Genomic DNA, 16,047 nt, shown 5'->3' on the forward strand with positions numbered 1-16,047 from the left:
ATAAATGCACGCGACGGGACGCTTCCGTTCCCCTATCCCTATCGATTTCTATTCTTTTTAGTTCGTTCCTCCTTTCTGGCTACCTATAGTGTCAATGTTTCTAACGAGCTCCGTGCGGAGAAAGATTAAACTATTAAAAATTTCAGTTCATATAATTCCCTCACTGATCTTCTTACTACATGAAATGAAAAATTTGGTAAAAAAAAAAATTGTTGAAGAATTGCAAGGATTTAAGATTTTATTGAAAAAGTGTGTAGAGGAGCAGTGGTGGCTGGATCGTTGCCGACCCGTTAGCCCAATTTCTCATTCCACGGCTCAAGGACGCCCAGAACGACTTTGGCGGACAAGACGGGGACGAGAAGAAGGAGAGACATCCGGTGTGGCTACGTACGCGGCTTATTATCTTTTCGCATTTTTCGACCGAGATTATTCTCGAAACGAATGGCCCTCTTAAGGCTCGCGACCGGATCATTAATCTGACTTCGAAGATGGCCGAGTTGTCGGGGCGCGAGCACAAATGGACCAGGCCAGTTCTTTAGAGCGACGCGCGTATCGCGGTACGCTCATCGAATGTCATTATTTTAATTTCGTTTTCGCGTGTCCGGCCGAGATAATAAACGCATCCGGTTAGAGTTTGATCCGTGAGAGGAAAGTGACAATTTTCTTATGGTAGGTCGTTATTGCCGATATTAATATAGCCGGACCTCAACGAGATAGTAAAAAGAGCGAATACTTAATGGACGAGAAACTCCGACCTGAAACCTTCGATCTTTTGTTTTAATTTAAATATTATAAGTGGAACCATAACTCTATAAGCCAAACATTTGAAGACATTTTCTCTTCCCTTGAGATTCGAGTTATCGAGGTTCTATTATAACATTCTATTCTAATATTCTAAATTAATCCATCTTTTTTTGTCAATGCTATGAGAAACATAAAATGACTTTAATTCAAAGAAATGACCACTACTCTCTCTCTCTCTGTTACCGTCAGCAGTTGCAGATACTCAAATGGAACCGAGAAAGTGTCGGTTTTACGGGCTCTAACCAACCATCAGTCCGGACTTAAATCAATTCTGACATTTTCTAACGTAACCACAGCCATCGACGTCAGAATAGAACAGGCCAAGCCGCGAGTACTTCGCAGCTTCTCCGCCGGCCCGGCCTCTAATCTCTGAACTCTAGACGACGACGTGACAGTCGATGGTATTGAAGGCGCTGACGATGCCCGCTAAGTACAATCGACTCCGACCCCTGGCCGTCTCTCTAGGCTCCTTCAGAGCCGCTTTGATTCACTGCCTGCCATAACGTTCCCGGGGCCTGACAATTCACGGTCCCTCGACCGGTGATAACCGCCGCATTGCTCTTCACGCCGCGATTAGATCGAGAAAACGTGAACGAAGAATCAATTATTGAGAAAACGAAACTAAAGGAGTTTTATAACGCGAAAAATATTCCAGGATCTTGCTCTTTATTCGAGCCCGTAATGCACGTTTCCATTCCGAGTGACATATAGTATCTCGATGTCCTTCGAACATCGGGGTATAAAGAACCAGCCATTAGAGTGGTCATAAAGCAGCGCGAAGTACGTCGATTCCGGTAATAACGTTTGAGCAGGATGAGAAAAAAGCGGTGCAAAGTACTCGCCTTGAACGGCGCACGTTGAACGTTTCATCAGTAGCGCGATCACTCTCGATGAATGAAACCGTATCAGAACGTTAAACGGATTTGTCAGTAGCAAAGTGGATTTCGACAACGCGTCCTATCTGAGATAACCTAAGAGGATTTGATTGGCCGTACGCAGCGAGTGCGTCGAATAAGGGGGTTTGCTTTAAACGGTATTTGTTTGCAGTGAGTACTTACGTGCTCGTCCACCGAATACGTTAGCTCCCCGTCGTCGTACAGCACGAACCATCTTCTCTGCCATCTCTGAAACACAATTTAACAAAATTATTTAACTATGTATTAGACAGAAATATTTATTTAAAAAAAAAAAAAACAATATTGGTCAACGCTTGTGCAAACATGATATAGTTTCTTAATTTTAGTTTATTTAATCTAGTTCTCATAATGTGAATAATGCGTAAAGATATCAAATTGGGTGGTATACTTAGTAGTATCACGAGATTTTAAACGGGATAATTGGTGAAGAAGAGGGAACACGAGGAACGTAAAGAATTCACTTTCGATGACACCCGACTTTTTCGTGGAAGCACTTATTGCATCGAGCGTAAAAGAATTCCGGTGAACGGTAGGCCTGAAGCTGCTCAACCCGCATGCAGGAATCTCTTCTAAGGTCTCTCGACGCGACAGCTGGACAATTAGCACCGTTGACGTTAATTAGAAACAATGCCTCGAGAAAAGAAGAAGCCGTAGCTAGCCAACCCGTCGCGATTTCTCTTTCGTTGGCTACCGACGTTACTTCGAAATCTTCATGCTTCTACTTTCTCTTCTTCAACGTCAAGTTTCCCTTTAATAAATTTTTACAACTCACGCAAATAATTAATCAGAAGAAATTTAAGTTTCAATTCAATTATCAAATCATCTACTGTGTACTTAAAAAACATACGAACTCTTATTAGCAATTCATCTAATTTGGTAGATTAAGGATTTCCAAAGTGCGGTCTGTGATGTCAGATCATCCGCGATCTTATCGTAACAATTCCTTAATTGATTTTCATTCACGGGATCTTCCAAAATTGCGCTAACATACTCAACAAATGTTTTCATTATTAGAAGCATTTGTGTATCCGAAAGAATTTAGTATACATGTTGCCCTTATGATTTCCATTTTTCCATAACACTTTTCTTAGCCCGATAAATATTTTGGAATTTACAACTTGACCCGCCCTTTGGGAACCCCTGTGCTAGATCCTGGACTATCTTTTCAAAGTCACGTACCGACAATACTTTAGCACTCCAATTACCCACCGATCACCCGTATCTCCGATCAAATTCTCCCTTTGCTATCCGACGATATCGAGACGATAAGCGTGGACCGTATGAATGAAACGGTCCGGAGATAATCCCGGCATATGCACGTAACTGTGATCGACTGGTTTTGACGGGAGACGGTTATAGTTCAGCGAGGGTCGAGCTCCGTGGGACGATCATCCGGTAGGGTACGGAACGTTGCGTCGCCGTCGACGTCGACGAGGAGCCAGGGTACCGTTGCAAAATCCTTCTTCGCCAGGGAGAGATAGACGGGAAAAGGTGGAAGGAGAGGGGAGACGAGATTTCAGCCTACACGAGGCGGCAGTATCTTCATCTGGTAATTATTCAGCGGGCCTCGTACGAGGCACGTGCGTGGGAAGATCTGTTCGTGGAGGAAGAGGAAGAAGAAAGAGGAGGAAGAGGAGGAGATGCGGACGAACAATGCCGCGGGATTGAGACGGCGCGCGAGAGAAAGCACGGAACGGTGCCCCGTAATCTCTTCCTCGTGGTACGAGACGCTCGCGAGTTGCAACCGAGCTTCGAGGCTTCTCGCTTGAATAGACCTCGTGGCGAACGTGCGAAAATCCTACGGGACCCTCTCTACCCTTCGACGTTACACCGCCTCGCTACTGTAATACATACCGCCGCGATGCTTTTCTGAATCACGCCACCGTTCACGGGGCGATGGTGTTACTCAAGCACATCTGCGTTCCCAAGAGCGTAAAGGGAACTGCTTATCTAACATATTTGAATTTCGGAGTTAAAATAGTATAAATAAAATAGAAAGTGTTTTAAAAAATTGCACCAGATTCGAACAATAAATTAGTGCTTTTAATACGGAATTTAATTCAGCGTGCAATTGCGCTCGAGTTCCGTGCGACACTCTTGTGACGAAGAATGGTAATGATGCGGTTGTTGATTAAAGTCGGTCAGACGAGTGAAAGAAAATAGGTCCCGTTCACGAGCGAGTACGTCGTAATTTCGTGGATCGAGGGACCCGCATATTCCTGACCTACCACATCTTCCTGGTTTGTACAGCCGGTCGTTAACACCGCCCACCAGACCAGGCTCCGTTTCTGGTTCAACCCGTTCCGTTCGTTTCGATCATCGATGAGTAAAATTACCGAGGTACCGAACGGTTACGACCGAGATAACGACCCGGCCCTCGTTCTTTTTAAACGCGCGTATCTATCCCCCGCTGCGTTCCGCTTCTGTGTACCCCGTGATAAACAAGCTTCGCCTTTTATTTCTACTCACAATTCGATACTGTGCTTGTGCCTCCACCATCAATTTGAAAGAAAAATATGATAAGGAGAATAGGATTAAAAATGGTTTGAAAAATTCTTTTCGCAGAGATCTTTAAAAGCAGGGTTGGTCGAGCAGAGACGAGCTGGGAACGCCGACCTACCGCACCTTCTTCCGGGTGTAGAGGAGCATTTTGCATCGCCCACGGATCAAGGACTTCTGATTCGATCGGCGCACGAGTCGTGTCGATCATCCGGGACGGGACGCTTCTTCGACGGGAGGCGAACGCAAAAAGGTGAACATACCACTTTGTCACCGGTGACGCGTGGAATTTCGCGTCGCCGCGATCCTCATCCCTTTAGACACCTCTCTAACTCGACTCTATTTCGCGTGACGTTAATTCCTACCAACGCGTCATCGCTAAATCTTATTATAGAGGACTCGAAACACACTAACAAATACGCTTCGATTACCCTGTGGTAACTTGTGTGTGCCATCCCTTTCTTAGAATTTTAGTTTAATTTCTTGTTATTGTAAGATTGCTTTCTCTTCTTTAGTTCCTTTGTTTCTTTTCTTTGATTTCCGATCTATCGCCAGCCGGATGTAGCAGCTGGGTTTCTCAGCAGGCCGAGCTGTCTATCTATATTTATGACTCTATGTCCTTTCTTTCGTCCCCTGTTTCTCTTACTATCTCTATCTTCTCTCTCCTTTTTTCTTTTCCTTCCTATTTAGACTAAGAATTTTCAAGGCGTCGATGATCAGAGTTTTATGAGATTAGTCTTCGACAGAATTACAGGTCACTCGTGTATGTCAGTATATGGGTGGTATACTTAGTAGTATCACGAGATTTTAAACGGGATAATTGGTGAAGAAGAGGGAACACGAGGAACGTAAAGAATTCACTTTCGATGACACCCGACTTTTTCGTGGAAGCACTTATTGCATCGAGCGTAAAAGAATTCCGGTGAACGGTAGGCCTGAAGCTGCTCAACCCGCATGCAGGAATCTCTTCTAAGGTCTCTCGACGCGACAGCTGGACAATTAGCACCGTTGACGTTAATTAGAAACAATGCCTCGAGAAAAGAAGAAGCCGTAGCTAGCCAACCCGTCGCGATTTCTCTTTCGTTGGCTACCGACGTTACTTCGAAATCTTCATGCTTCTACTTTCTCTTCTTCAACGTCAAGTTTCCCTTTAATAAATTTTTACAACTCACGCAAATAATTAATCAGAAGAAATTTAAGTTTCAATTCAATTATCAAATCATCTACTGTGTACTTAAAAAACATACGAACTCTTATTAGCAATTCATCTAATTTGGTAGATTAAGGATTTCCAAAGTGCGGTCTGTGATGTCAGATCATCCGCGATCTTATCGTAACAATTCCTTAATTGATTTTCATTCACGGGATCTTCCAAAATTGCGCTAACATACTCAACAAATGTTTTCATTATTAGAAGCATTTGTGTATCCGAAAGAATTTAGTATACATGTTGCCCTTATGATTTCCATTTTTCCATAACACTTTTCTTAGCCCGATAAATATTTTGGAATTTACAACTTGACCCGCCCTTTGGGAACCCCTGTGCTAGATCCTGGACTATCTTTTCAAAGTCACGTACCGACAATACTTTAGCACTCCAATTACCCACCGATCACCCGTATCTCCGATCAAATTCTCCCTTTGCTATCCGACGATATCGAGACGATAAGCGTGGACCGTATGAATGAAACGGTCCGGAGATAATCCCGGCATATGCACGTAACTGTGATCGACTGGTTTTGACGGGAGACGGTTATAGTTCAGCGAGGGTCGAGCTCCGTGGGACGATCATCCGGTAGGGTACGGAACGTTGCGTCGCCGTCGACGTCGACGAGGAGCCAGGGTACCGTTGCAAAATCCTTCTTCGCCAGGGAGAGATAGACGGGAAAAGGTGGAAGGAGAGGGGAGACGAGATTTCAGCCTACACGAGGCGGCAGTATCTTCATCTGGTAATTATTCAGCGGGCCTCGTACGAGGCACGTGCGTGGGAAGATCTGTTCGTGGAGGAAGAGGAAGAAGAAAGAGGAGGAAGAGGAGGAGATGCGGACGAACAATGCCGCGGGATTGAGACGGCGCGCGAGAGAAAGCACGGAACGGTGCCCCGTAATCTCTTCCTCGTGGTACGAGACGCTCGCGAGTTGCAACCGAGCTTCGAGGCTTCTCGCTTGAATAGACCTCGTGGCGAACGTGCGAAAATCCTACGGGACCCTCTCTACCCTTCGACGTTACACCGCCTCGCTACTGTAATACATACCGCCGCGATGCTTTTCTGAATCACGCCACCGTTCACGGGGCGATGGTGTTACTCAATGCTATACATAATAAGATGAACGATAATAGAGGGATAATAAAACGGTGTTACTATTGATATCGAAAGGCGCGGAAATCTTTTTAAGGTGTTCGTGACGCGGGTAACTTGGCACCGGCGCGACTTCCCGCGCGACTTCCTGGTCACCGATCAGCTTGTATCTTCTTCGACTCCGTGTCCGTGTTTACCTCACGATTCTCGCGTGGCGTGGCCATAGCGTGGCGTGCTACCATGCATAAGCAGCCGCTATCACTCGAGAGTCCCCTGTGTACGTACCTAAGGAGAATGGGCGAGGTTGCTGAAGGGACCAATCTGACCTCAACGGTAACGTGACCCAACGATACTGCTGGCGATTGGACGATCGAACAACCACGATTCCAAACCATCCTATTTCGCGATCCCCTGGGACTCCATCCTCAAGGGATTCCAAGAATTCTTTCCATGCGAATTAACTATAATCCCTCGCGATTCAACGACTGACACTTCTGATTCTATATCAGCGCTATCCGAATTCTCTTTGCTTATCTAAGTGATATCTAATTTAGATAGAACCTTCTTGAAATTCATTTCTAGATTAAATTCTTTCTTTTCTTTGTAGAACTCTACAAGATTCAAAATAAACGTAGAAAATTTTCATTAAGTATGCTGTAAAATCTTTATCCGTAAGAAAGAAGTGAATTTCTATTCCTTTTAATTATTGATCTAGTTTGATAATGATTTTTTTCGCATATAAATGCAAATTTTTATTTAAAAGGAATTTACTTCTTATACGACAACTGGGCGATTTTAATGATCGAACATCTAATAAATTCTGATAATATTTGACTTCTATGCTAATGAACAACCTAAGTACATGGTAATAATTGCAAATATGATCAGCGTTTACCTCTGTTATCATAAATTTTCTTCGAGGCGTATGAAAAACGAAAAAATCACTGTGTGACCATGGATTTATGCCAGGTAGAAGAAAAATCGACCTTGCGGAGTAGATCTGCTATCCGCTCGCGACGGACGTTCCAATTTCACCGGCGCAACATTTCCTGGTTATCGATTATCTCCGACCACTTAATCGTCCATAACGACTCGCGAGGCCGCCGCGCCACACCGTTTAGTCACGGTGTCTTATCAAGAATGTAGGCTACTCGGCTTGCTTTTCCTGTTGCGCGAATATATCAATTTACCGTATATATCGGTGGCTCGATCAAGCCGGTTCATCGCGGTGGGTGGAGACACCCACCGTCATCGTGCGCGTTCGAAATCGATCGATCGCGAAAAACACCTACCTATCAATTTCACCCCTTTGTCTCCCCCTCGTGTACACGTGTACCTACCGTGATGAACCATCGCGTCGAACGATCCATTAATTAATCATCCACCGAGATTTTTCCTACCGGTCCCCTTGATGGGATAATCTACGATGAGATCGGTCGTTACGGCCCCGGTCGGACTTCCTGGTGGCTGACCATCCACCACCGATCCGTATCGCTCCGCTCCCTCTAGTCATGATACACTTCGGTATCGCGAATCGTTGTGACACGACTCGCAGAAGCCTGAACCGAACGACGCTACTACTCGTTAACAGCGATCGCGCGACGCGATGATCCAACGATCGTTTATTGAGCATCGATGCGGCGGCGGCGCACAGTGGCCGGGAAAGGAGAAAAAGTGGACAAAATTTCTCTTAAAGTCGATTGATTTTAACCAGTTTCCTGCTTAAGCGGAATTTTATCCACTTCTTCTCGCAGCACTGTGCCACTGATAACCCCTGCGAATGCAACATTCAGCAAGCATTCTTGCCTCGTTGATTACGCGAAGCCTCCCTCCAGCTAATATCAACGCGTATCAGCACATTGCAGCAATAAAAAATTATATTAATGATAAATTAAAAAAAAAACTTTGCCGAATGAAAAGCAGGAGTCAGAGGAATCCGAAGTGTTTACTTGCATAGCACCTTAATTAAGTATTAAAGCCTTTCGACTGCATAAAATTCTGCTGCATACAAAGATACTTAGAACGCGATGTCCCGTTACACGCGCGTCGATTTACGTGGAAATCGATATGGATCTCGATCGCAGGTGCGATCGGTCACGATCGACGCGACCGATTTGAAAAGCAGCGAGCCAATCGAGGCATCGACGTCGACCGAAACGCTTTTAATTAAACTTAGACAAGTGCATCGGAGAAAGCACTCGCGGTACTGAGTGAAAGTTGCCCGCTCGAATGTAGCCAGGAACGCTGCCAATGGTAATGTCTTCGCTTGTCCCGATGTTGCACGGCTAATTGCCGTGCATCTGCATGGCTAAATCACGCTGCATATTGCCTTCGCATGACGCGTAGACTAAGATTTTCATAGTGCATGAATCTACATCGGCTGTTTATGAAAATAAAACGAGTACTGACCCGGAAATTTTTCATTCTGCAAGCATTTTCACTCGACGCTATACACGTGGACTTCAGACGTAGGCTCGAATCAGCGAGAGACACGAGTTGATCAATGAGAAGATGCAGAGATCTTTTCCATTTCAATGGGCCGAGAAAAGAGAAAAGCGAGGCACGGGGAGAAATCAGTTTGTTGGTCGGTTGAAAACAGGGGAGGGTGGGGAATCTGGAGCCGAGTCGAGAGCAAGTCGGACGTTATCAGGCTCACGGGGACGAGAGTCGAAGGAGAAATCCTCGACCTTGATGCGCGCTAACCACGGTGACTAACTGGTTACAAAATATCTTGGCGTGTTCATCTAGTGCCGGTGGACGTTTTCTCTCCGCGGGAAAATCAGCGGCCCTCTCTAATTAAACCGTTTGTTAAACGGAACGCATTTCGCACTCGCGGCGAGAGTCAGCCAATTAAAACAGCGTGATAAATCATCATCGTAGGGTAAGGTCGAACAGGTGCGCGCGCGCGTCGATATACTTGTACGTCCGAGGGCTCGATTATCGACTCCCGGGGAATCCGCCGAACATAATTGCGGAATTCGAGTGAACGCGGCGAGGATGAAGGTTAAAGCGCTTATGCAAAAGATGATCATTAGACGAGGACCGAGGATAGCAATAGATGAGTATCGAAGCTCCGGCTAGATATACGTGATTAAGGCGAGGCGGGCACGAGACTTTCATTACGCGGATCCTGAGCTGAATTTAGAAGAGAAGCGGCACGAAAATGTTGAAGAATATACTGCAGGGTGAGTCTCGTAATATGACGACTTCGAATAATTCGCAAAGTATTTGTTATAGAAAGTAATTCATTTGAGAATATTTCAGTAATTATTAACTTCAACCCTTCATTGGTACAACAATTCCTTTCCAAGAATTTGATGCTTTATTGAAATTCGAGAAAGAATATCAGGTATTCCGTTTAAAAACTAAAGACCTCCCTCGTATCTCGATAAACAAGTAAAGAAACAAAAAACACTGACAATAGTGCACATACTCCTGGAAAGCATGCAATATTAATTTGAACGTTTTTATCGCACAGTGCATACCTTACGAGATATTCGCAGTCGTCATGTTACGAGACTCACCCTTTATAAAATCCTAAGAATTCCCTCATTCACGGTTATAGCTGCGAACCGTAAATCGTTTACAGGATCGGCACACTTGACCTTTCCCGCAGGTGTGGCCGGTTGAATAATCGTAAACGCGACGAATTATCGCGGCCGGCGGCCGGTAGAGCATAGCGAGATAAAAATCGCGGCAGTCGTCGACACTCGACGCATCGATCATCGTCTCGCCTCAGGTGGATACCTGGGCAAGATACCCGCGGGAGGGTATTTCACCGGACCGCGAACATGCAGCAGCGGCAGCAGGAAGGCGGTGACCCGCGACACGGTTCCCAGTTTTCTGGGTAGAACCAGATCCGTATCGTTTCAACGCTTGTTTGTAATCCTGACTGCGAATTCCAGCGGCGATTACTTTGCGGCGACCGGCGACCGCGGCCTGGAAACCGCTCGCGGATAACGAACAATGATCGACGAGCCGCGTTTCCTGATTTCCCTCCTTAAACCCAGCTTCTTGTACCTCTCAAACGGTATCCGAGCACAATCTATCTGATTATAGTGCCTCTTTTTCCCGTTTAAATACTCGATCGCCTCTCTCGGTTCCGCGTTTCCTCGTATTTTATTGTCTTTTATGATTTATCGAACGTTCAGTTGTGTTTGATTTATAGATTTATCGGAGTTCTATAAACCAACGTACACCTATCGTTACTGGAAACTTATAATTGGTTGTACAGTTACGAGATTCTATAAAATCTTTCGCGTTTAAACTGTGTAATTCTTTCCCGTTGGAAACCGTCGGTGAAGAAAAATGAAACAAAAAGCGTTCGAACGATCCTAGTGCTCTCAGGGTTCTCGTTTTCTTCGACGCTCTTCGTCTTGTTTCTATACAGCAGGCTGGCATTGTCCTCCCGTGCGAGGAATAATGTAATGGGGCCCCGTACGAACGGGCTACGCCATTGTGTCGGGATTTATTGGACACGGCCGGGGACAAAGGTTTGTCACTGCAAATTATGATTCGTGCACGTAGGTACTACCTAACCCTTTTACTCTCCACGAGAGACTCACCGACTAATTACCGCCTTGATATTTTACGATCAATCGAACGTCCCCTTGCCCGCTGTTTTTAAAACGATATTCCTAATTAATATCGACAATTCATTATCCCTGGTTAATGCAACGATCCCGTAAACACTGACGATCATCAAAACTCAAGAATCAATTAACGATTTTAATTGGAATTAGACTTGCGGCGCGAATCGACCTAATGACTGCTTCTACATTCTTTTTTATCATCTTATACGTAAGAGGTTTTAATTACTGTGATCCAACAGGTTCGTAAATCCGAAGGTACTAACTGCGAAGATCCTTAGATCTCTCCACGGAGATTGTCATTCCACTTTACGACTCATGAACAAATGAACGAATGCTTCGACTAGTAATTATATTTTTACAATCGTCGTAATCTATTGGCGTTAAAATTTCTTGGATCTTAATTAAATGCCATAGGAACTGCGCGATGTTAAATGGTAGAAACCTTGAAAGTAGTGTATCCTACTGGTTTCTCAACAACCGAACTCGGAATCAAATTACGTGGTGGATTTCGCCAAAGGCGATACAACGTCAAGTGTTTCTCTTGTTCTACGATAACGGTACAACGTGTCGCTTATGGAGCGACATTGTTATCGTGGCAGACGCAGAAATTACGAGACCTTCCGCGTCAGCATCGTTTCTAGCTCCGTAAATTCGACGTACGCTACGTCTGTACGCGTGTACACGTCCGTCGGGGATAAATTACAAGGTTGGCTGGCGAGGTTAGGCCCACGTGGGCGGAATGCCGGCGAAATTCGACGTTCGCATCCGAGCAGCGAGCGCTCGAAAGCGGCCGGAAAAGGAAATCGGGGTGAAGGGTCATTCGGCTCTCGGGCTCGTATTAAACGCAGCGGCGCGCGTTACGTTCATTCAAAAGCAGCTGCTCTGTAGAGAAACTGCACTAACAGATTTTAAACTGTCTAGTGACGTTCATTTCTTGATCGATTAATTGTAGAATAAATCAGCCAAGTTCGTACGATTAAAAATTATACATTAAAATTCGAAATTATTTGCTGGCACGAAAGCTCTGCTGGAGAGCTTTTGAACGCGGCACGAGATCGAGTACTGGAAACCAATAATTCTACGGCGAGGCCAGACGCACAGAAAACACGAGTCAGCGACACATTTATCCTGGCTGTATTACCGGTCCAAGCGGCCGGCATTTTCGCATAATCGCCTATGCAGATCGGCTCGGCCATGGAACGATGACGTCGGCCCAAGGAAGCGGCCGACGCGATGCAATACCAATTACAGGCGGCGCGAGCACCGTGACATACGGCCGATGATATTTTATGGGGCCGGAAGCCGGCCCGCGGAAGATTAGAAACCGAACTAATATATCAACCGGCCGAAGCTTTTCACGGTCCTGTATTTTAATTTCAAATCGAGAGAGGCCACTCCCACGGAATAACCGTATTTAGTCCGCGAATTAATTAGTCAGATACGCCTCAGAGAAATGGCAAGAGAGGACTTATCCTCGCCTACGATATGCATAGCGACTCGTACACGAGCATCTAGTTATTTTATCTTGTTGTTCGTGCATAAATCGTTTGATCCGAGAGTTATTTTTGTCGTAAACCCCTCGATTGCTTAATGGTGATGATAAATAATCGGAAAAAGGGATAGCCGGGGACGGTAACGGCGGTGTCACCCGCCGTAAAACGCGGCGTAAACTTCGGAACCGTCGGCGATAGCCGGGGTGGAGGAGGAATTTCGAATCGCGTTAACCGATGGAACGCGAAACCGCGTGTACCGTTAATTTAATAAAGTCCACCGACCACGCGGTTATGTAGATATCGCCTCCGCGAAGCTGCGTTTCGAGAGAACTGTAAACATAACCGTCCCGGGTCGTCTAGTCGTAAGACACGTTCCGAACCGAACAGGTATATGCAGGCGTGCTTAATAAAATGCCACCGGTCGGATTACTCTTGCCACTGTTGCTGCTGCTGCTGCTGCTGCTGCTGCTGCTCGGTTAAACGTTGCTCGAAACGAGCGTTACGCAACGGATATTACGAAAACAGAACGCCATGTTCTGGCTAACTTCTCGGGGAATGTGAATGAAATCTCCTTCGTTCTTCGGAGAACGGAACATCGCGATTGCTCGTCGGCGACGTACTGCTCGTTAGAATTGCGTCGCGAACCGTGCAACGATCGCCAGCCAGATGCGAAAAGGTTGTACGAGATCGAAGGATTCGGTGAGCTATGGAGAAATGGAGAGATGCAAAACTATCCACGAGTGCGACAGAGATAGTTGTAGAAATGAAACAGGCATTGTTGCCCGCAGCTTGGGAGAATGATCCTTAAGCCCCTATGGCTCGTGTTATTTTTTTCTATGGGTATTAATGTTCCCAAAAAAAGTAATAAACCTGCGCCTCATTTTTTAAGTAATAATAAAAAATAGGTCCAGAATCATTGTCGAAGCCATACATTCCATATGAGTGAGCAATTGTGTTAAGAAGTAGAAAGCAAAAAAAACGGTATGAATATATTTTCCTTTTCCCAGAATCTAGTATTATCCCGTCGGTGGTTTCACTTCGACAAACTCATAAACAATTCCTCGAAATCATTCTCCTTAATTTGCGCATTCCAACGATCAGGAATACCAGAGTGAAATCAGAAAATTTACTAAGAAATTTGTACAAATACCTACATATATCTCGAGGAAACAGGGAACACGCGATTTCTCTTGCTAGAAAATGGGCAGGTCGCAAATTCAGTGGGAAGGGGGGGAAAAAAAAACGGGGACGCGCAATTGCCGGCATTCTTTATGCGGTCGAACTAGCCGCGGCGGCGGCGTACAGCCAGTGAAAAGTGGCCCCTTATCTGTCCGCTAGGACAGTAGGGGCCGTTATCGTGCGGGATGTCCCGCGGGAGGATGCGATCTAAGTAGCAAAGTGTGTAAGGCATGTCGAACCATCGATTGGCCGACATATCGTCGACAACGGAAGTTCGATACCAGCGCGGTTGCTCCACGGTCGTCGATAAAAGGACAACTACAGTCGGGAGAAAAAAGGCTATCGCGGTTACTACCGTTAATTGAGGATACAGGGAAAAACTACTTAACGATTCGGATTTTTCTACCGGACAGAAATTCCTTGAACAGCTTCGTTTGTCGCGGTCTTAACATACCTGTGCGAAGAATACCTCTTCGCTGAACACGTTCCGACAAGCGTTTCCAAATAAATCATCGTGCTACTCGTCGAGCTTTTGTATTCTAAATGAAAACGACGCGACACCTGCGTGACACCCTTCAACGGGGATGACGAGGCACGCTTCTACCATTTCAATCTATGCGGCTGCTGATTGATTCGCGCGTCGCTCGATTGGCTCGAACGGAGGGGAAACCGATCACGAAGAAGAAGACGCCACGGTATGGTTACGTAAATGCTGGAGGTTAAAGGACGCTGCCGAAGATCCCGGACGTGGAGGAGCACGACACACGGTACCGCCTTCAGCCGTTCGTTACGCAACGAATTACTATATTGCGGTTGAAGCCGAGGTACAAGGTACTCGAGAGAGTACTCCTAACGAGGCGACCTTTCGCGGCCTACCACCACGCGGGTTCAATCAAAATTGGACATTCCGCAGCGTGTGGTAATAACCAGCGAAAGTTGTACAGGCAATGGTACCGAGAGGAATTTATCGAACGATTTCACTGCCTTCGCTAACTCAATTAGCTCCGGTAATTTAAACAAGATAACCGAACGAGGCTCTATAATATGTTCGTTAACTCTATTTCATACTATTTTACCGAATGCATACAGTGTCGAGAATTGAGCTCGATTAACTCAATCAACCTAACAAGAACTGATTAACTCCTAGCCTTGGATTTCATTAGTCGATAGAATGAGCTCGGCAATGTGCCGATAGCTTCTGCTACTGAGTACGCATTCTAACCAGACTTCTGCAAACGATCTCATTACATAAAATAACACAAAACGTAGATTATGTAGAATGATAGTTGTAAAATCAAGTATAAAGCAGAGAAAGTAACAGAAAATATTCAGCTAAGGTACATAAAATGGATATTCGATACATACAGTGTTCGAGGAAACGAAGAGGGAAATTATTAGAATAAAAGCAGCACAGAGGACATCGAAATTCGTAAGACTGTCTGGAAGAGAAGGAAAAAGAAGTGACAGAGGGTAGAAGCACCTACGACATAAATGATTACTATTATAGTTATGAAACCAAACTAAGTGAATTCCCAGAGGATAAGTTGAAAGAGGACGTGGCTGGCATAATAGGAGACACCGCGAGGTGGAGAACACGGGAAAACGAGGTGATCGGAGTCGAACGAATTCCCGTGGAATTCGTGGGGCGAATTCTTTGGCGCGGTGCCGAAGCTGGAAGCTGAAGGGGGCCTGAAATTCCTGGCGCGCTAAATAAGGTCGCGCTCACCTGGAGGAGCACCCCGTGGCTCGCCGGCGCAGCGGCACACCGCGGTACAATCGCGGACATCGGGGATGCTTGGAAATTGCCACGGAATTTTCCGCGCCGGAATGGAATTTCGCGCGATTTTTACATCGCCACGGATTAAATTCTACCCCATCGCCCTTTTCGTACCGGCTTGGAACTCCGCGTCGTTAGCGTTGCCCTGTTTCCAGCCGGGACGATGTAATTAAACTCAAAATAATGTGGTTAAAAATTGATTCCAGTTACAAACTGAGAATGGCTCATAATGGATTTTGCCGTAATAAAGAAATAATTTTTTTAATCGTCTGTGACACAGTAGCCTCGCCTGCGAGGGCGTAGTTGTTAGTACAATAATTAGGACGTATAAACGTGCTATGCGTCACGTTACGTTTTTAGAAGCCAATTAACACGTCCCCTTTTAGGCGCTAAAAAGGTGAGTTTCCTGAGTGATGCAGTTTTTGCAACGAAACTCGTTCGCATGTTTAACTAAATGAATCTTTCATCTACACATTTCTTATTTAAA

At 45.5% G+C, this 16,047-nt stretch overlaps 1 protein-coding gene across 6 annotated transcripts in view; it reads right to left on the reverse strand.

Moving 5' to 3' along the window:
• The window catches only part of osp (myosin phosphatase Rho interacting protein outspread), a 144,734-nt gene that overhangs the window by 65,769 nt on the left and 62,918 nt on the right, over positions 1–16,047 (reverse strand). For all 6 annotated transcript variants that reach the window (XM_018025164.2, XM_018025163.2, XM_018025166.2 and 3 more), the window contains exon 3: positions 1,863–1,928. In XM_018025164.2, coding sequence (XP_017880653.1) covers positions 1,863–1,928 — 66 coding nt within the window. The remainder of the gene's footprint in view (positions 1–1,862; positions 1,929–16,047) is intronic.

This window comes from Ceratina calcarata, unplaced genomic scaffold, assembly GCF_001652005.2.
Source record: "Ceratina calcarata isolate Rehan_Ccalc_2016 unplaced genomic scaffold, ASM165200v1 scaffold350.2, whole genome shotgun sequence".
NCBI classification, from domain to species: Eukaryota; Metazoa; Arthropoda; class Insecta; order Hymenoptera; family Apidae; genus Ceratina; species Ceratina calcarata.